General features: G+C 38.0%; 1 protein-coding gene across 12 annotated transcripts in view; it reads right to left on the bottom strand.

Moving 5' to 3' along the window:
* rerea (arginine-glutamic acid dipeptide (RE) repeats a) overlaps window positions 1-15,321 on the bottom strand; it is a 500,784-nt gene that overhangs the window by 184,678 nt on the left and 300,785 nt on the right. For all 12 annotated transcript variants that reach the window (XR_013578875.1, XM_078557838.1, XM_078557840.1 and 9 more), the window contains 2 exons: window positions 5,369-5,493; window positions 3,259-3,358 (listed from right to left, as the gene is read on the bottom strand). Coding sequence is in view for 11 of the 12 variants with exons in the window: in XM_078557838.1 (XP_078413964.1) it covers window positions 3,259-3,358; window positions 5,369-5,493 (225 nt within the window). In the remaining variant the exon portion in view is untranslated. The remainder of the gene's footprint in view (window positions 1-3,258; window positions 3,359-5,368; window positions 5,494-15,321) is intronic.

Genomic DNA, 15,321 nt, shown 5'->3' with positions numbered 1-15,321 from the left:
CATCTAAATGTTCCTATGTGTGGCTGATGAACAGGGTTTCTAGTAAATTATTTAGGGGCAATAATATCACAGCAAAAAGAGGAAGATGTTATAGCAGGGAACTTAGAAAAATTCAAGGCAACCAGGCGGAGTCAAACTGCAACATAACACCACATACTCAAATTAACAGCCGAAGCTTCATCAACATCTCTGCTTATGCTGATAATTTGCTCTTTTTCCTTGATGAAACAGTGTAGAGTGAAGGTTAAAGGTGATTGCTTGTATGTACAGATGTTTGATTTTTAAAAAACTTTTAATACATTCAATTTAGGCACTCGATGTCAGTGACATACAGGGTTTGGATTTAACAAAATAAACTGAAAATGAACACATTGCGACAACAGAAGTTCCTGATTTCAGTCTTCCTGCCTCAAAGAAGCTTTGCAATAAGGTGAGACACCTCCAAAGGCGGAGCGATGGCAAATTCATCTAATTTGTAAACTCATCTCAGCTAGCAAAAATTGAAAACAGGCTACATGAATGTCTTTTGTCTAAGGAAAGGGGCAAGTGACTTAAAAATGAAATATATTTTTCTCCCAACTGATGACAGAACCTGTCCATTTTTTAATAACTTTTTAAAATGAGACTGAAGAATTCAGTTTGTGCATTTTTATTGTGTGCATCCATATGAAGCCCAAGAGCTACTTAGTCTTTCCGGTGGTTCACTGGTCGACACTGCATAGTTTGTCCTAGAGACATAACCAGTAATGATGAAAATTATATTTGAATTGAATTTCAAACTACTCTGTAAAGAAAGCGCATGTATGGAAAATACTGGAACCCATTGCTGCTTAGTTTTATTTACAGGTCCAGACCAAGTTACCGTACGTATTGTGAACAACACATTCTAAATATTTTTATGTCTTAACAAGGAGAGCAGGAAATTGCCTTTATGATAAACTCCTTACTGCTAAGAATTTCAAGAACTTAAAATGACTTGTATCTTATATCTTTTAATGAATGCACAGTGCAGCACCATCCAGTGCAGACAAACAAAATATGGGTTAAGGAGTACATTTGAAATATTTTCTCAGATGATGTAAATGTTAAGTGCAGTGATATTTCAAAAAACAGGTTAATTCAAAAAATTGCATTTAAAAAAGGAGTAAGCATATATGAGTCACAAGGGATTTGAGAAGGGCAGTGGTAGAAAACCATTTGCCTTTAACCAGAGAGGCGAGTCTGGAACTGGATCGATGTAGAGGAATGAAACAGGAACTAATCTGAGACACGCACGCAACAGATTTTAGTAGTTGACAGGTTATAGCCAAGTAGAAGTTTAAAAAGAGAAAATTAGTCAAATAAAAAGTCAATGCAAATAAAATAAAATCACCTTTTAAGACAGAGATCGAGCTTACTAATGCTTGCACTTTTTTTTTTACACAGTCAAAGCCATCTTCAGATTATTACATTCAACCAGAATTAGATTTTCTCAATACTGTATACTTGTCCTCATATTTTCAATTCAATTTTCCCCATTACATTTCTGCCCCTGCACATCTTTCCCAGTTGAGAGTATACTCCCTGCCAATTCTCCCTTCAACCAGAGTGGACTGCAGCATAATTTTCTCTCTCTCTTCCCTGTGGGAATTATGTGCTGCTACACTGCGCTTGACAGAAAAACTGAGATTAGGAATTTCCTGAGTAGGAAACCACTGGAATGACACACGGATCCTACCAGCCCTTGATGTACAATATTATATATTTTGCACAAACTTAGACTGAAGGAGACAATATAATTCAGTTCCCATAGCACTGTGAAAAGCCAATTTAGGTTGGCTTTCCTATTATAAAGTTTGCACACTGGCAGCAACATTCAGGAAAAAAAGGGGAATTTATAAATTATTCATGAATAAACCATTTTTTTTGCATTCCTTCATAAGATGTGAGCATTTTTGGCCAGGTCAGCATTTGTTGCCCATCCCATTATGGAACCTTAAAAATGTAGCTAAGTGAAGATTTTTGCTCAGAGCCCTAGAATGAGTTTAAGTAGGGAGTTGCAGTTTCTTTAAAAAAAATATGTTCAAGGAATGAATCATCTTTAAAAATGTAACAGTTTTAACACGATACAATTTCCAAGCTCCTGTTGGGACTTCAGGTTCAAATGTAATCAGCTATAATCCTAAGGTATCCATTATCTTCTTTTTCCCTTGCTAGCAAAGCCTATTCGCTAAGAATTTCAGCTAAATATAAATGAATTGATCCAATGTATCATACATTTACAGCAGTTTGAATTTTTGTCATATAAATAGCGACTGGAAGAATACATTTATTACATTTCAAAATACAGCTGAATGACATTTCTCATTTTCTATCCCTCATAGCTATCTTTCACAATTAACATTAAATCCCATTGCTTTCTGCCGCAGTCTGCCATTACATAAATAAAACATTTCAGTCGTGAGCTGCCAGCTTTGATTTATACAACGTGCTGCAGTAAAATTGATGAAGTTTTCATCAGACGTCCATAACTTTGGATGAATTAGCAATGTATATTATACAGTGCCTACACAGAAATGCAGCAGCAGCATTGTTACCAATAGTTAGAGGTGTTGATTGAAAAAAGCAATATATATATTGATGGTTTATGGTTTTAACGTCTGCTGTGGTATAACAGAAATTAAGTGTTCTGGTTATTAAATGGCCTATATTTCCATGTCCTTTAAAATCTGAAACCAACATTAATTCAGTACACAACATCCATGACTTTTCACCTTGCATCTGAAAACAGTCATCTAAATCCTGTCCTGTCCTCAAATAGATGGTTGCCAACTATTAAACTGCCCAATTTTGAAGCAAATAGTTAAGTCTTTAAGTAACAAAGCTTTCAATAACTTTCTTATTACATTCATGTATAATTTTGTTTAAGACACAACAGCACCAGGAGGCACTCATACAACATTCAGAAGTGCCCCAGGAAAAAAAATTCAGTAATTCAAATTTCTATTTTCATGGGCATTCAACTATATTTATATTCAATTGAACAGGTTGGATGCTCTGTATGCATTCATTACAATCTTTAGTAGAATCAAATTCAAAGATCTGAATTTGATTACATGCACTTTGCATGTTGAAAGATAGCACTTCTGAAGTGGTGCCATTTCAATTTTGTAACGTATTTGCTAAGAAGCTGACAAGAATTAAAACTATGACCCAGAATTGAGAGCGCTAATAAAGCTCCTTGAACACAGCAAATTGTCCAACACATAGGAAACTTACTGTATTTAATGCATTTACTGTAGTGTCATCACGAGATGCTGCAAGACAGCCATCTTCTGTGGATCCACCATCACACATTCCTGCAAAGGCAGCCATACTCCTGCAGGGAAATACATTTTGCATTATTCTGAATGTAAAAACATGACTGTAATAAGAAATAACTACATTCTTAATGCTGCAAAAATTCTGACAAATTTAACAGTCCTTCAGGTTTTCAGCTTAAGGTGGGTGAATTCTACTGCACCTATAGAACACCAACAGCTTATATTTATATAGTATCTTTAACACAATGAAACATCTCAAGGCAATTCACAGGATCATTATAAAATATAAGTATGACATTGAGCGACATAAGGATATATTAGGTCAGATTGTCAAAAGCTTGGTCAAACAGGTAAGTTTTAAGGAATATTAAAAGGAGAAAGCAAGGTAATGAGGCAAAGAGGTGTAGGGCGGGTATTCCAGAGCTTGGGACCAAGTATATTGAAGACACAACCACCAATGGTGGAACAATTAAAAATTATATCAGGCAAAGTTCTTCATTTCACAATTAGTCAGCATCTGAACAATTTGGCAGCAGCAAATATTTTATCAACATAGCTGACAGAACAACTTCTTACACAGCTGTGGAAAACTCACATTTACTACAACATTCTGCAAAAGCTAAGTATTTTAAATCTCTCTACATGTTCGCTGCTATAATTAACCAACTGAATAGGGAATATTTTAGCATTTTGAAAGCAAAACAATGACAAGAAGCAATACAAGTGCTTTTACGTGACCATTTCAAGCTGTATTTAACCAAGTTATAGTCCACATCTTTTTCCTTTGTTTTGAGACTCCCAAATTTGAGTCCATCCACTACACAAGGAATCGGCAGGACACCAACTTCCAAGTCTCTGCTAAAGCCATTTTTTAAGCCTGGCACTAGATGCACAGTTGGAATTTTGACTTAGTCAATTATTTTTTTCTCACTTCTCTCTTTGGGGAAGTATTGAGTATCTGCTTAGCCACCCATTTGGGATTTGGATATCATTGTATGTGGACTGCCTTGTAACTTTTTTTCTTTACCCCTCCCTTCCTGAAGAATCAAATCCTACTGCACTAATGTTCTTCAAGCACCAGAAATGGTACTCATTGCTTAAGTACTCAACCTAAATGCCCATTCTTCATGTGTTAAATTAGAAAGAAAATATCAGCAGACTATTTTACCATGGAATGTGCCACACCTAAACACCTCAAGGGTCAGTGGATAGAGATCAGATACCAGAACCCTCAACATTCCCCTATTCCTCCTATGCCCAGGGACCTTGAAGCTAATTGTAGCTCCCCGAATATTTGCCTGACAAATTATCAAACTCAGTAGAGAATAGGGATTGAATCCAAAACCTTCCCATCTGTATTATTCAGTTCTAAATTGAGTGGTATATTTGCCAACTAAGCCTTGCTATATTAAAATGGCTTTCTCTAAGACAACAGCTTCACCATTCAAGTTCAGTCTTGCATTTCTTTTCAATATTCACTCCCCTCCTTCCCCACCACCCTCCCCCCCTTGTCTATCTCTGATTCCTATTACTAAAGGTTTGGCCTTTTTTGGAGTGCATTCCCCATTTATAATGACCACTGTAAATGCTACTTCCTGCTTACCTAAACATAAGCATAAGCTGGATCAGTCTACCAATTATGGACACAATGGAACACACTATTTCTGTACAATGGGACAGATCCTCTTTTATTCTGCAAAATGGAAGCAGTCCAGTTCTGCAGTGTGTTGAATGTAATTGTCTAAGTAATGCCTTTCATGCCTTTAGTTGCAGATGGACATGAGCCGAGGTCAAGGCCACTTGTCCTGCTCATTTTCTGTTGATGGAATACTACAAGGTATGGGGCGGCGAGTGTTATGCCCCAAAATTGCATAGGTGCAGGAAAACAGCTTTTTGGAAGTGCAAAATTAAACTAACAAACTGTTCAATCCATATCTAGCAAAATGTAATTATCAAGAACTTCTTTTTGTTTTTTCATCGCATGCATTTAAAGTAAAAAGTCTTCAAAGCATTTGTATATTTTGAAAGTATTGACCAGAGAGATCAGACTATTGGCATATTCTTACCTGGCTGCTCTCAGATACATCAGAAGGTCACAATCATTGACACCTGGTGTCCAGACCAGTTCCTCATGTTCAGTTACCATCTCACCAGTGGACAGGGGAAGAGGCTTCAATTCTGGAAGTTTTGCCTAAAAATGAGCATTTAATTATATTTCAACAAAAAGTATGATTTAGCCAAGTAGAAGGTTGCCTAGAACAGAGACAATCTAAACCTAAGAACTTCTTCAGAACAAATATAAATGGACATGGAAAGAGTCAAGAAGGCAAGAAAATAAAATTATCAATTCGCAAAATAATTATGGATGAGGAAGACCAATTAGTTCATCTTAGTTCATTCATCCAGAAAGAACATCAAGTACCCCCACTGGACCATCCATTTCACTCTTAGGTGGTTTCAAGGTTTTTGCCTCTACCAATCCAACTGAGATTCCAACCCGGGTAGTGATCACTGTTGTCTGAAGAATCTGATTTCAATCCCTAGTTTTCCCTTGAGTATTAAGAACTTGTGCCCCTTTTCCCTACTCGCACAAATGTAAACAGGTAATTTTCTGTATGGTTGTGGTCTCAACTCCACTTTCCTGTCTTCACCCCCATAATCCTCGACTCCCTTGTCCATCCAAAAATCCATCCAACTCAGCCTTGAGTAAATGACCCCGCCTCCACTGCTTTCTGAGGAAGATAATTCCATAGACTAACAACCCTCAGAGAAAAAAATTCTCAGCTGTGTCCCCTAGTTCTCATCTCCACCCCAAGAGGAAACATCTTTCCAGTGTCCACCCTATCAAGTCCCCTCAGGATCTTATCTGTTTCAATAAGGTCACCTCTCACCCTTCTAAACTCCAATAGGTATTGACCCAACCTGCTCAACCTTTTGTTATAAGGCTAGCCCTATCATCCCAGGAATGAGTCCATTGAACCTCCTCTGTACTGCTCCTAACACATTTATATCCTTTTTCAAATAAGGAGAACAAAACTATACACAGTACTCCAGATGTAGTCTCGCCAAGGCCCTGTAGAGCTGCAGTAAAACTTTGCTACTTTTATGTCCCATTCCCCTTCCATTAAAGACTAACATTGCATTTGCCTACCTAATCACTTGCTGTACCTGCATTCTAACTTTGTGATTCATCTACCAGGCCACTCAGGTCCCTCTTGTACTACAGGTTGAGTGTCCTTTGGCCTAAATCCAGAAATCATACACATCCAAAGTCTGCACTTTTTTTGAACCTCATCGACCTCTAGCGCAGTAAATCTATGACCTGAGCTGAGCTGACACAAACCTAGCCAACTGCACTCTGTATTTTTTATTCAGGCTGGTACATCTTAGCCATTTTATTTACTTTAGATTATTCTTCCTGCCAAAGTGCAGCAAGTTCACATTTTCCCACATACTTTATCTGCCAAATTTTGCCCACTCGTTTAACCTATCTATATCTTTTTGTAGACTCTTAACCCTCACTTGACAACTACCTATCTTGGTGTCAACCGCAAATTTCATTACCATACATTCGGTCATAAGATCATCTCTCCAATGCGTCCTTTCAAGAGTAAATGGTCTCAAGTTTTTCTAGTCCTTCCTCACATCTGAGTTCTGCCACTCTTGTGGGTCTTTCCTGCAAAACCTCCTTTCTGTTTATAGACTCAGATGTTTACAGCACACAAGGTGGCCATTCGGCCCATTGTGTTTATGCCAGTCAACAAAGGTCTGACTACACTAATTCCATTTTCAAGCGCTTGGCCCATAGCCCTGGAGGCTATGGCAACACAAGTGACAAGTTTAGGTGACAAGAACTGATCACAGTATTTTAGATGTGTGTTTGACCAAGGCAATATACACTCTGATCATGACTTTCTTTGATTTTTATTCTGCAGACATTCAAACAATGACAGAAAAAGACTGTCTGGTTCATCCAGCCTATCCCACACAATTTCCTGCTCCTTACTGTTATATCTACAGAGTTCAACACAATTAGCTTTATGCTGTTTTGCATTGGTTGGACAGGTTGAGCATCAAGTCTCCCAAACCTCTTTCAGTTTCATCCTTACTTTAAAACCATTCATGAAATAAGTGTGCCATTCATTGTTCCTTCATACAGGCAGGACTTTACTTCTGAGATACTCTTAAGTCAATCTGTAATGATGTTAAACTAGGCTCACTATATTACTCATGTGTCACTAGTACAGTTCCTGTTAAGTGTAAGACAAAAAGCTTTGCAATTACCAAGAAAGTCTTTATTTCTCTATGCTATGCTATTTAACAGCAGGCTCGCCATTTTGTTGGGCAGATTTTTGTTTTAAAAACGGGGCCAAGAATGGCTCTGAAACATAATTCCGAGAAAATGACATAAAATTGCCCTTGGCTAAACACCTGCATTTTCATGTACTACATGAGGCATGATTGTTTAGTTTTTCCAGGTCACCAGTCTGTGTATATTTGTACTAAATAAATATCAGTTCTTGTCTGATATGCCAATCACTGCTTCAAACAGCAAAAAAAAGTAAACAAAATACAACTTTATATGGGTATTTGCACATTGTCTTAAAGGGTGCTGATCAAAGACAAATGCATCAGCAATAAAGTATTCAGTACACTCATGCTGCTCCCCAAAAATATAATTTCGCCAAACATTAAGCACCACTTTCCCCCTTCACTTTAAAGTGCAATGTTCAGTAAATCATTGAATATAACCTCTAATGACCCATGGAAATTGTTATTAAGGAGAGTAAAGTGATACAACCATTGCTGTTAAATTAATATGACTATCATCATGGGATCCAATTAGTAGTAATCACTATACAGATAGTTCATTGCCTTTTGGGCATTAGTCTTTAATTTTTTTCGTATGCCACATTGTTACAATTTTAAAACAGATCAACAGGTCTACTGAAGTAATGTTTAAATTGAAACAATTATTTGATAAGGCATTTGAACGGTTAGCATGTAGACATTTTATCATATTTTATAATACCCCTTTAGTCCCAGTTACTGACATCAACCAAATGGTTTTCACGTGACAAAAGCGTGGTAAGGAAATATGTACATTTATCACACAAGTGATTATCCAAAACATATTTTGGGAGTGAGGGTGCAAATAAAGAAGTACTCATTTTGAATCTTTGGAAAGCAAAAATTTACACAATCATGGCAGATACCATTCCAAAAAAGCAATGAGATTAATGTCCAAATTTGTGTTGGTTAAACACTTGTGCGATAATTGCACAAATTTCCTTGCCATGCTCTTGTCACTTGAAGACCATCTGGTTGGTGTAAGTAACTGGAACTAAATGGGTATTATAAAATATTAAAAACATGATAAAATGTAACCATACACTAACTGTTCAAATGCTTTATTGAATATTGTTTCAATTTAAACATTACTTTAGTTGACCTGTTTTAAAATTGTAACCATGTGCCATATGAAAAAATATTAAAGGCCAATTAAAAATTAAAAGAATACCATCACTGAACAGGTTGTGTTGAAAAATCTACATCATAAAACTCTTTAATCAAAAGAATGTAAATGAAATTTAAAATTGGGTAAACAAAGAAAGCAACTACTTATTGGTACAAGCTTTCCTTTCTGTTAGGTAAGACACAACTCTCTCATTTGGCAGTAACAAATGCAAGTTTAAATGCTACATTACCTTAACCTCAAATTATGACCACAAAGAGGTTACTGAAAGGTTTAAACTCTCATTGCTTTGTTCTACAGTTTTACAAAACCTCTGTCATTTTTAGCAGTGCAATAAATTCCCACTAAACTCTCAACCATGTTTTTGGATAAGAAACACCAACCACAATGATAAAAGGAGGAAAAAACATCAAAGGTGGAATAATTTGTGACAAGGTGACAAAAGATTAATTTGATGAAAATTAGAGATCAAGGCTATATAGTTAATCTAAAATTTGTTTTGGACTCTAAGTGGGCAGTATCAAACAAAAAGTGTCAAAAAAAGGTCGGTGATACCACAATCCTTCCAAGAAAAGGCAGCCATATTTACAAAATAATGCACATTGCATCAAACTTTGCTCTTAAAACTTTCCTAATTCCAAAAAAGAGGCTTGATGAATCAATTTTGAATTTCTTTCTCCTCTTCTCCTATGGTGCTTTCTTAGCTATACCTTAACCCTCCTCTTCAACCATAAGCATGATGTAGACTGTGTGTGAACATCATTCCATTGTGGGCACAAGCGATACATTTCATGTGGCAAAACATATGCTTGTCAATTTGTCGTGACTTAGAACACTTGTCACGTTGTGAGTTAGTTCTGAAACAGTGAGAATTTAATGTGTGATTGAGAGTTTGTTCAGTGCAAGGTGGAGTTTGAATTTCAGTCCATAATGGAATCTATTATCCTACTCGTGGAAATGGTGGGCTTTGCAGATAAAATAAGTTCAAAGATACTGGCATATGAATTAGCATACAAGATTATTTTCATGTGTTGAGTGCTGTATGCATGCCCCTTTCTTTCTTGAAGGAACCCAGAAACTGCAGCTTGACTCCATTAGCAGAACTCTTACCTGAGTCAAAGATTATGAGCTTGAGCCCATATCAGACAAGCCCATTATCTAAACTGACACTTCAGCAGAGGATAGAGAGAGCATTGCATTCTTAGAGATGCCATCCTTTTGATGAGACATGAAACTGAGGTTCTGTCTGCATGTTCAAGTGGGATGAAAAGATCCCTTGATGTTTTTTCAAGGAGCATTATTTCCAGTGTCCTGGCCAACATTCATTCCTCAACACAAACCATCAAAAAACACAATTCTTGAGATGTGGGTGTTATTGGCAAGGCAGACATTTATTACCCATCCCTAGATGGGCTTCTCCTTAAATCACTGCAGTCTTTGTCGACAACTGAGTGGCTTGCTAAGGTCAGTTCAGAGGGCAATTAAGAGTCAGCTATGCTGGTGTGGGATTGGAGTCATAGATAAGCCTGACAAATTGAAGGTGACCGGTATTCTTCTTTGAAGGAGATTAGTATAACTGAATCCAAGCCATAGTGGGCTTTGAACTCATGTTCTCTGGATCATTTGTCCAGGTCTCTTGATTATTAGTTCAACAACATAACCACCACACTACTGCATCTAGTAGCTTTAACTTGACACTCACCTCATTGCTATTTGTGGAATCTTGCTTGTATAATTTGATTGATGCGTGTGCCTATATAATCAATCACAGTCCAGAAGTAATTCACCTTGGCTATAAGTGCTTTGGAACATCCTGGATGTGAATGGTGCTGTATAATTCAATTTCTCTCATCCTTTCATATTACTGAGCTGTTATTCACTTTATTTTACTGTCTCTGAATTGCGAAGGATTTGCAAGGCACACTTATTTCCAGAAAAATAATATTCAATGAGAAAGACAATGATTGAAGTTTCATGAAAGTCAGTAAGTTACAGTGGTTAAATAGAAAGATTCCAGTAGTGTGTCTATTGAGGTGGGAGAGTCTCTATCTTACTGCTAGATACAGCAGAAGCCACATCTTTGCAGTGCAATTGTACATTGATGGCATTGCATTCAAAGTTCTTCTGTAATGTACTAGCCTCTGGTGCTGTGTGGTCTCCTTGGCCATCAGAGCAACTTTAAAATAATTATAAAAGTCATGATTCGAGAGTCTACTGTGCTGGATTTTTCAATGTGGCTGCAGAAACTCCATATAGCTGAACTTTTGACAAGCCCATTCACTGAGATCAGAAGAAGTGGTTAAATTGCTGAAAAGCTTCATGAGGTACTGGTTAAAATAATTTATTGGAGGCTCTCCAGCCACCAGGCTAAAATCCTGTCACTTCCAACCCAATGCTTCTGAAAAAAGACCATCGACCTGAAATGTTAACTTTGTTTCTCTCTCCACAGATGCTGACTGACCTGATGAGTATTTCCAGCATTTTCTGTTTTTAATATCGCCCCTAAGGCCAACTATCTCAGCACAGGCCAGCATTCAACTGGGGCCTTCCAGTTGTATAGCTTGGCCATGCATTCTCTTTATCAAGTAAATCATGGGAAGCACAAACAATGATAACTTGCTATTTATTTTACTTAGGATTTTCTGCAATCATTTTGTTTTATAATAAGCATAACTTTTATACAGCATAACTTTTACTGATTTACATGGTGTCTAGCAGATCTGTACAATGGAACTCTTTACTGTATTGCTTTTATACGCAGTGCACAGACAATATGCCTCAGGCTATGCAGGATGGTTAACTGCAGCATCTCTAACAGTGCAATATGACCGCTAGCAACCTGTCAGAAGACGTACAGATTTCTTGAATTGCCTACAATTTGATAAAAAATAAATTAGTGGAATAGTGCTCCTGGTGCAACACCAAAGCTGCCAATATCAATGTGTGTGGGTTGAATGAACTGATATGTGCTTCCAGCTACCTGCAGCGGAACCTGGTTTCCTTGCTAGCGTGTGACACTTTGTGTAATGCTCACATAAACACTGAGGTATATATATATATATATAATATATATAAATAAAATTAGAACACTCATAGGTGGAAAAAATCTGTTTTACAAAATCTGCTATGAATGGTGCAGGTGTTGGTGGGACAGGCCAAGCCTGTGGCAGCAGACAGTAATGAGGTTGAGTAAAACAGGCAAAAGAGGATGACGGGGGTAGGGGGATGGAACAGGCCAAATCTGGAAGCAGAGGACTTCAGTGGAGCACACCAAAGTAGGTGGCACAGGACAATGGATGGTGGCAAAGTAGAGTTGACCAGACCAGACCTGTAGGTGCATACAGACAGAATCAGGCTGAGCTGCATTGTTTTGTAGTTGAATGGCATGCTGACACAGAGCTCACTGGGGAAGAATGATCACTTCAGCAAGGCATCATGTCTGCCAGCACCCATGGCACCAAGCTTCAGAAGGGAAGAAAATTAGCAAAAAAAAAAAGCTGCATCTGTTGCACAGGGTATACAGACAGCCAAGTCACATCAATGCCTTCGCCACCCCCTTTCTCTATCTTTCATGTCTTGTTCTTTTTCTACAGCCCACCTGGCAGTAAAGCTTGCCTATGTTTTGGGAGCATTGTGGCTTCCTTGCTATTAGGAAGCTGAATACATGTATGGTAGGTTTGGACATTGTACAGCAAATAACAGCACATATGCCAGGGCAAGCAACTGATCAGGGCTTGCAAATCACAACCAGTCATATAGCTTCAAATTATCGGAGCACATATTAAATGGTCCCTGATTAACCAACCCCCGTGCAGTTCAAACAGGGTACCCATACATCCAGAACGGTCTTGCAAATTGGTTTGTTGTGTTTTTAAAAAGCCTGTACAAATATTTTGGTTACGACACGATCACTCTATTTTAGCAGCCTGCTCAAGTAACTCAGATCAGATTTTTTTTTAAAGCAAAGGTATAAATGTCTCTGCTTGCAGAACCACTATTTGTTGGTGAGTGCATTCATTCAGCACTCGTGCTAAGAGAATTCTTCTGGACTAGGCCTCAGCACCTTCAATAGCGCCCTAGACCTAAACTTCGTTTGGGTGCCAAAGGGTAGTTCAAAACATAGGTCTTAATTAAGTGTACATCATAACCAGTAGCAGCCTAAAGGTAGAGAGTAATTCTTCTGATGCTTGATCCTAAAGCACAACAGACTTGAGCAAAATTCTAGCTCATGGAATAAAAGGGGAAGTAGGCACTTGGATAAGAAATTGGCTGAGTGACAGGAAACAGACTAGTGATAAATGATTGTTTTTCACATTGGAGAAAGGTTTGTAGTGGAGTTCCCCAGGGGTCAGTGTTGGCACCATTGCGATTATATATTAATGACCTAGATTGTGGTACTTAGAACATGATTTCAAAATTTGCATATGATACAAAAATTGGAAACATTGTTAGCTGCGATGAGGATAGTTTTGAACTTCAAAAGGCCATAGACATGGTGGACTGGGCAGACAAATGGCAGGTGAAGTTCAATGCAGAGAAGTGAGAGATTATTTATTTTGGCAGGAAGAATATGGTAACACAGTACAAAATAAAGGGAGAAACTCAAAGAGGAGTAGGAATAGAAGGACCTCAGTGTACATGTACATCAGTCGTTGAAGATGGCACGGCATACTGAGAGAGCAGTTAATAAAGCATATAGTATATTAGGTTTTATTAGTAGAGGCATTGAGTACAAGAGTAAGGAGGTTATGTTGAACTTGTATAAGACACTAGTTAGGCCTCATCTGGAGTACTGCATCCAGTTCTGGGCACCATACTTGAGGAAGGATGTGAAGGGATTGGAGAGTACACAGAAGATTCAGAAGAATGATTCCAGAGATAAAGAATGGTAGCTATGAGGATAGATTAGGACTGTTTTCCTTGGAGAAAAGAAGGCTGAGAGGAGACTTGATAGAGGTATTCAAAATCCTGAGTAGTATAGACAGGGTAAGTAGTGAGAAACTATTCCCATTCAAGACAGCATCAAGAACTAGAGCGCACAGATTCAAAATAACTGGTAAAAAGTGATGTGAGGAGTCTGGAACAAACTTCCTTAGTCGTCAAGGGCTATGGGGGAGCGCAGGAGTATGGCGTCGAGATTGAGGATCAGCCATGATCATGTTGAGTGGCAGAGCAGGCTCGAAGGGTCAAGACCTACTCCTGCTCCTATTTTCTGAGAGGCTGGTGGAGGCAGGTTCAATCGAGATATTCAAAAGGGAATTGGATTGCTATCTGAGAAAGAATGTGCAAGGTCAAAGGGATAAGGCAGAGGTGTGGGACTAGATAGAATGTTGTTTCAGAGAGCCAGTGTTGGCTCAATGGACCAAATGGCCTCTTTTTGCACTGTAAAGATTCTGTGATTCTATAAATCTGATACTGCAATAGCAACATAAAATGAAATGCCAAGGAAACAGGGTAATGCAATATATATCACTCTTTTGGACCCTATGTTCAAATCTAGTTTTTGAATATTGATCCTATTTGCTGATTGTAATGGTCCTACATGAAATAGGTTTTGCATTATCAATCCAGTTGCAAGCGGACTTTGGGCTCACAGGTCACAACTCCCTCCAATTTACCAATAAATTGAAAGGTAATAGGATAGTTAATAATGAAATACCTTGATTTTTTTTCAAAGCATTCCATGGCTCTGCCCCTCCCTATCTCTGTAACTTCCTCTAGCCCTACAAACCTCCAAGATATCTGCACTATTCTAATTCTGGCCTCTTGCATATCCCTAATTGCTCCACCAAAGGAGGCTGTGCTTTCAGTTGCTAAGGCCATACACTCTAGAATTCCCTCCCTAAATCTCTCTACCTTTCTTACTTCATAATGCTCCTTAAAACCCACCTCTCACATCAAACATTTGGTCATCTGCCCTAATATCCCCTTTTGTGGCTTGGTGTCAAATTTCATTTGATAATGTTCCTGGGGAGTACCTTGGGACATATTACTAGTATGTTATTAGATAAGGCACTATATAAATGCAAGATGTTGTTGTTAGAAATTTGGAAAAAACATTGCACTGTTGTGGTAGGGGGTAGTCATCTGAGGATAAGGCGCATGGTTGGGATGGATTAGAAGGAGCTTTGCTCTGCATCTAATTATGATATATCTAACATGAGTACTTAATGCAGACACTGGTTGCAATAAAATGCAAATTATTCAACATCCCTCAACCTTGGTAAGCACAAAATTGACAAAAGAGGCAAATCCTTGCTGTCAGTCAATTAAATTTCTTTGAGTTTGTTTCCATAGTGAAGAGGCTGCATAATCATCATCATCTATAAAATAGGTTTAAAAAAAAAACTTGAATTGCAATCAGTTCTTCACATAATAAAGCTACCACTATCTTCAGCTTCTTCAGTTGCAGTGTTACAATATACACGACAGCAACATTACCTACTTGTAAAGGCCAACAGTGCATTTTTTCTAACTTGCTGGCCTATATAGAGCCCTTTCTCTGATATCATGAAAAACTGCATTTCCAACAACTCACCCAAA

Source organism: Cetorhinus maximus, chromosome 15, assembly GCF_964194155.1.
Source record: "Cetorhinus maximus chromosome 15, sCetMax3.hap1.1, whole genome shotgun sequence".
Taxonomy (NCBI): Eukaryota; Metazoa; Chordata; class Chondrichthyes; order Lamniformes; family Cetorhinidae; genus Cetorhinus; species Cetorhinus maximus.
This window is presented reverse-complemented; position numbering and strand designations above follow the sequence as displayed.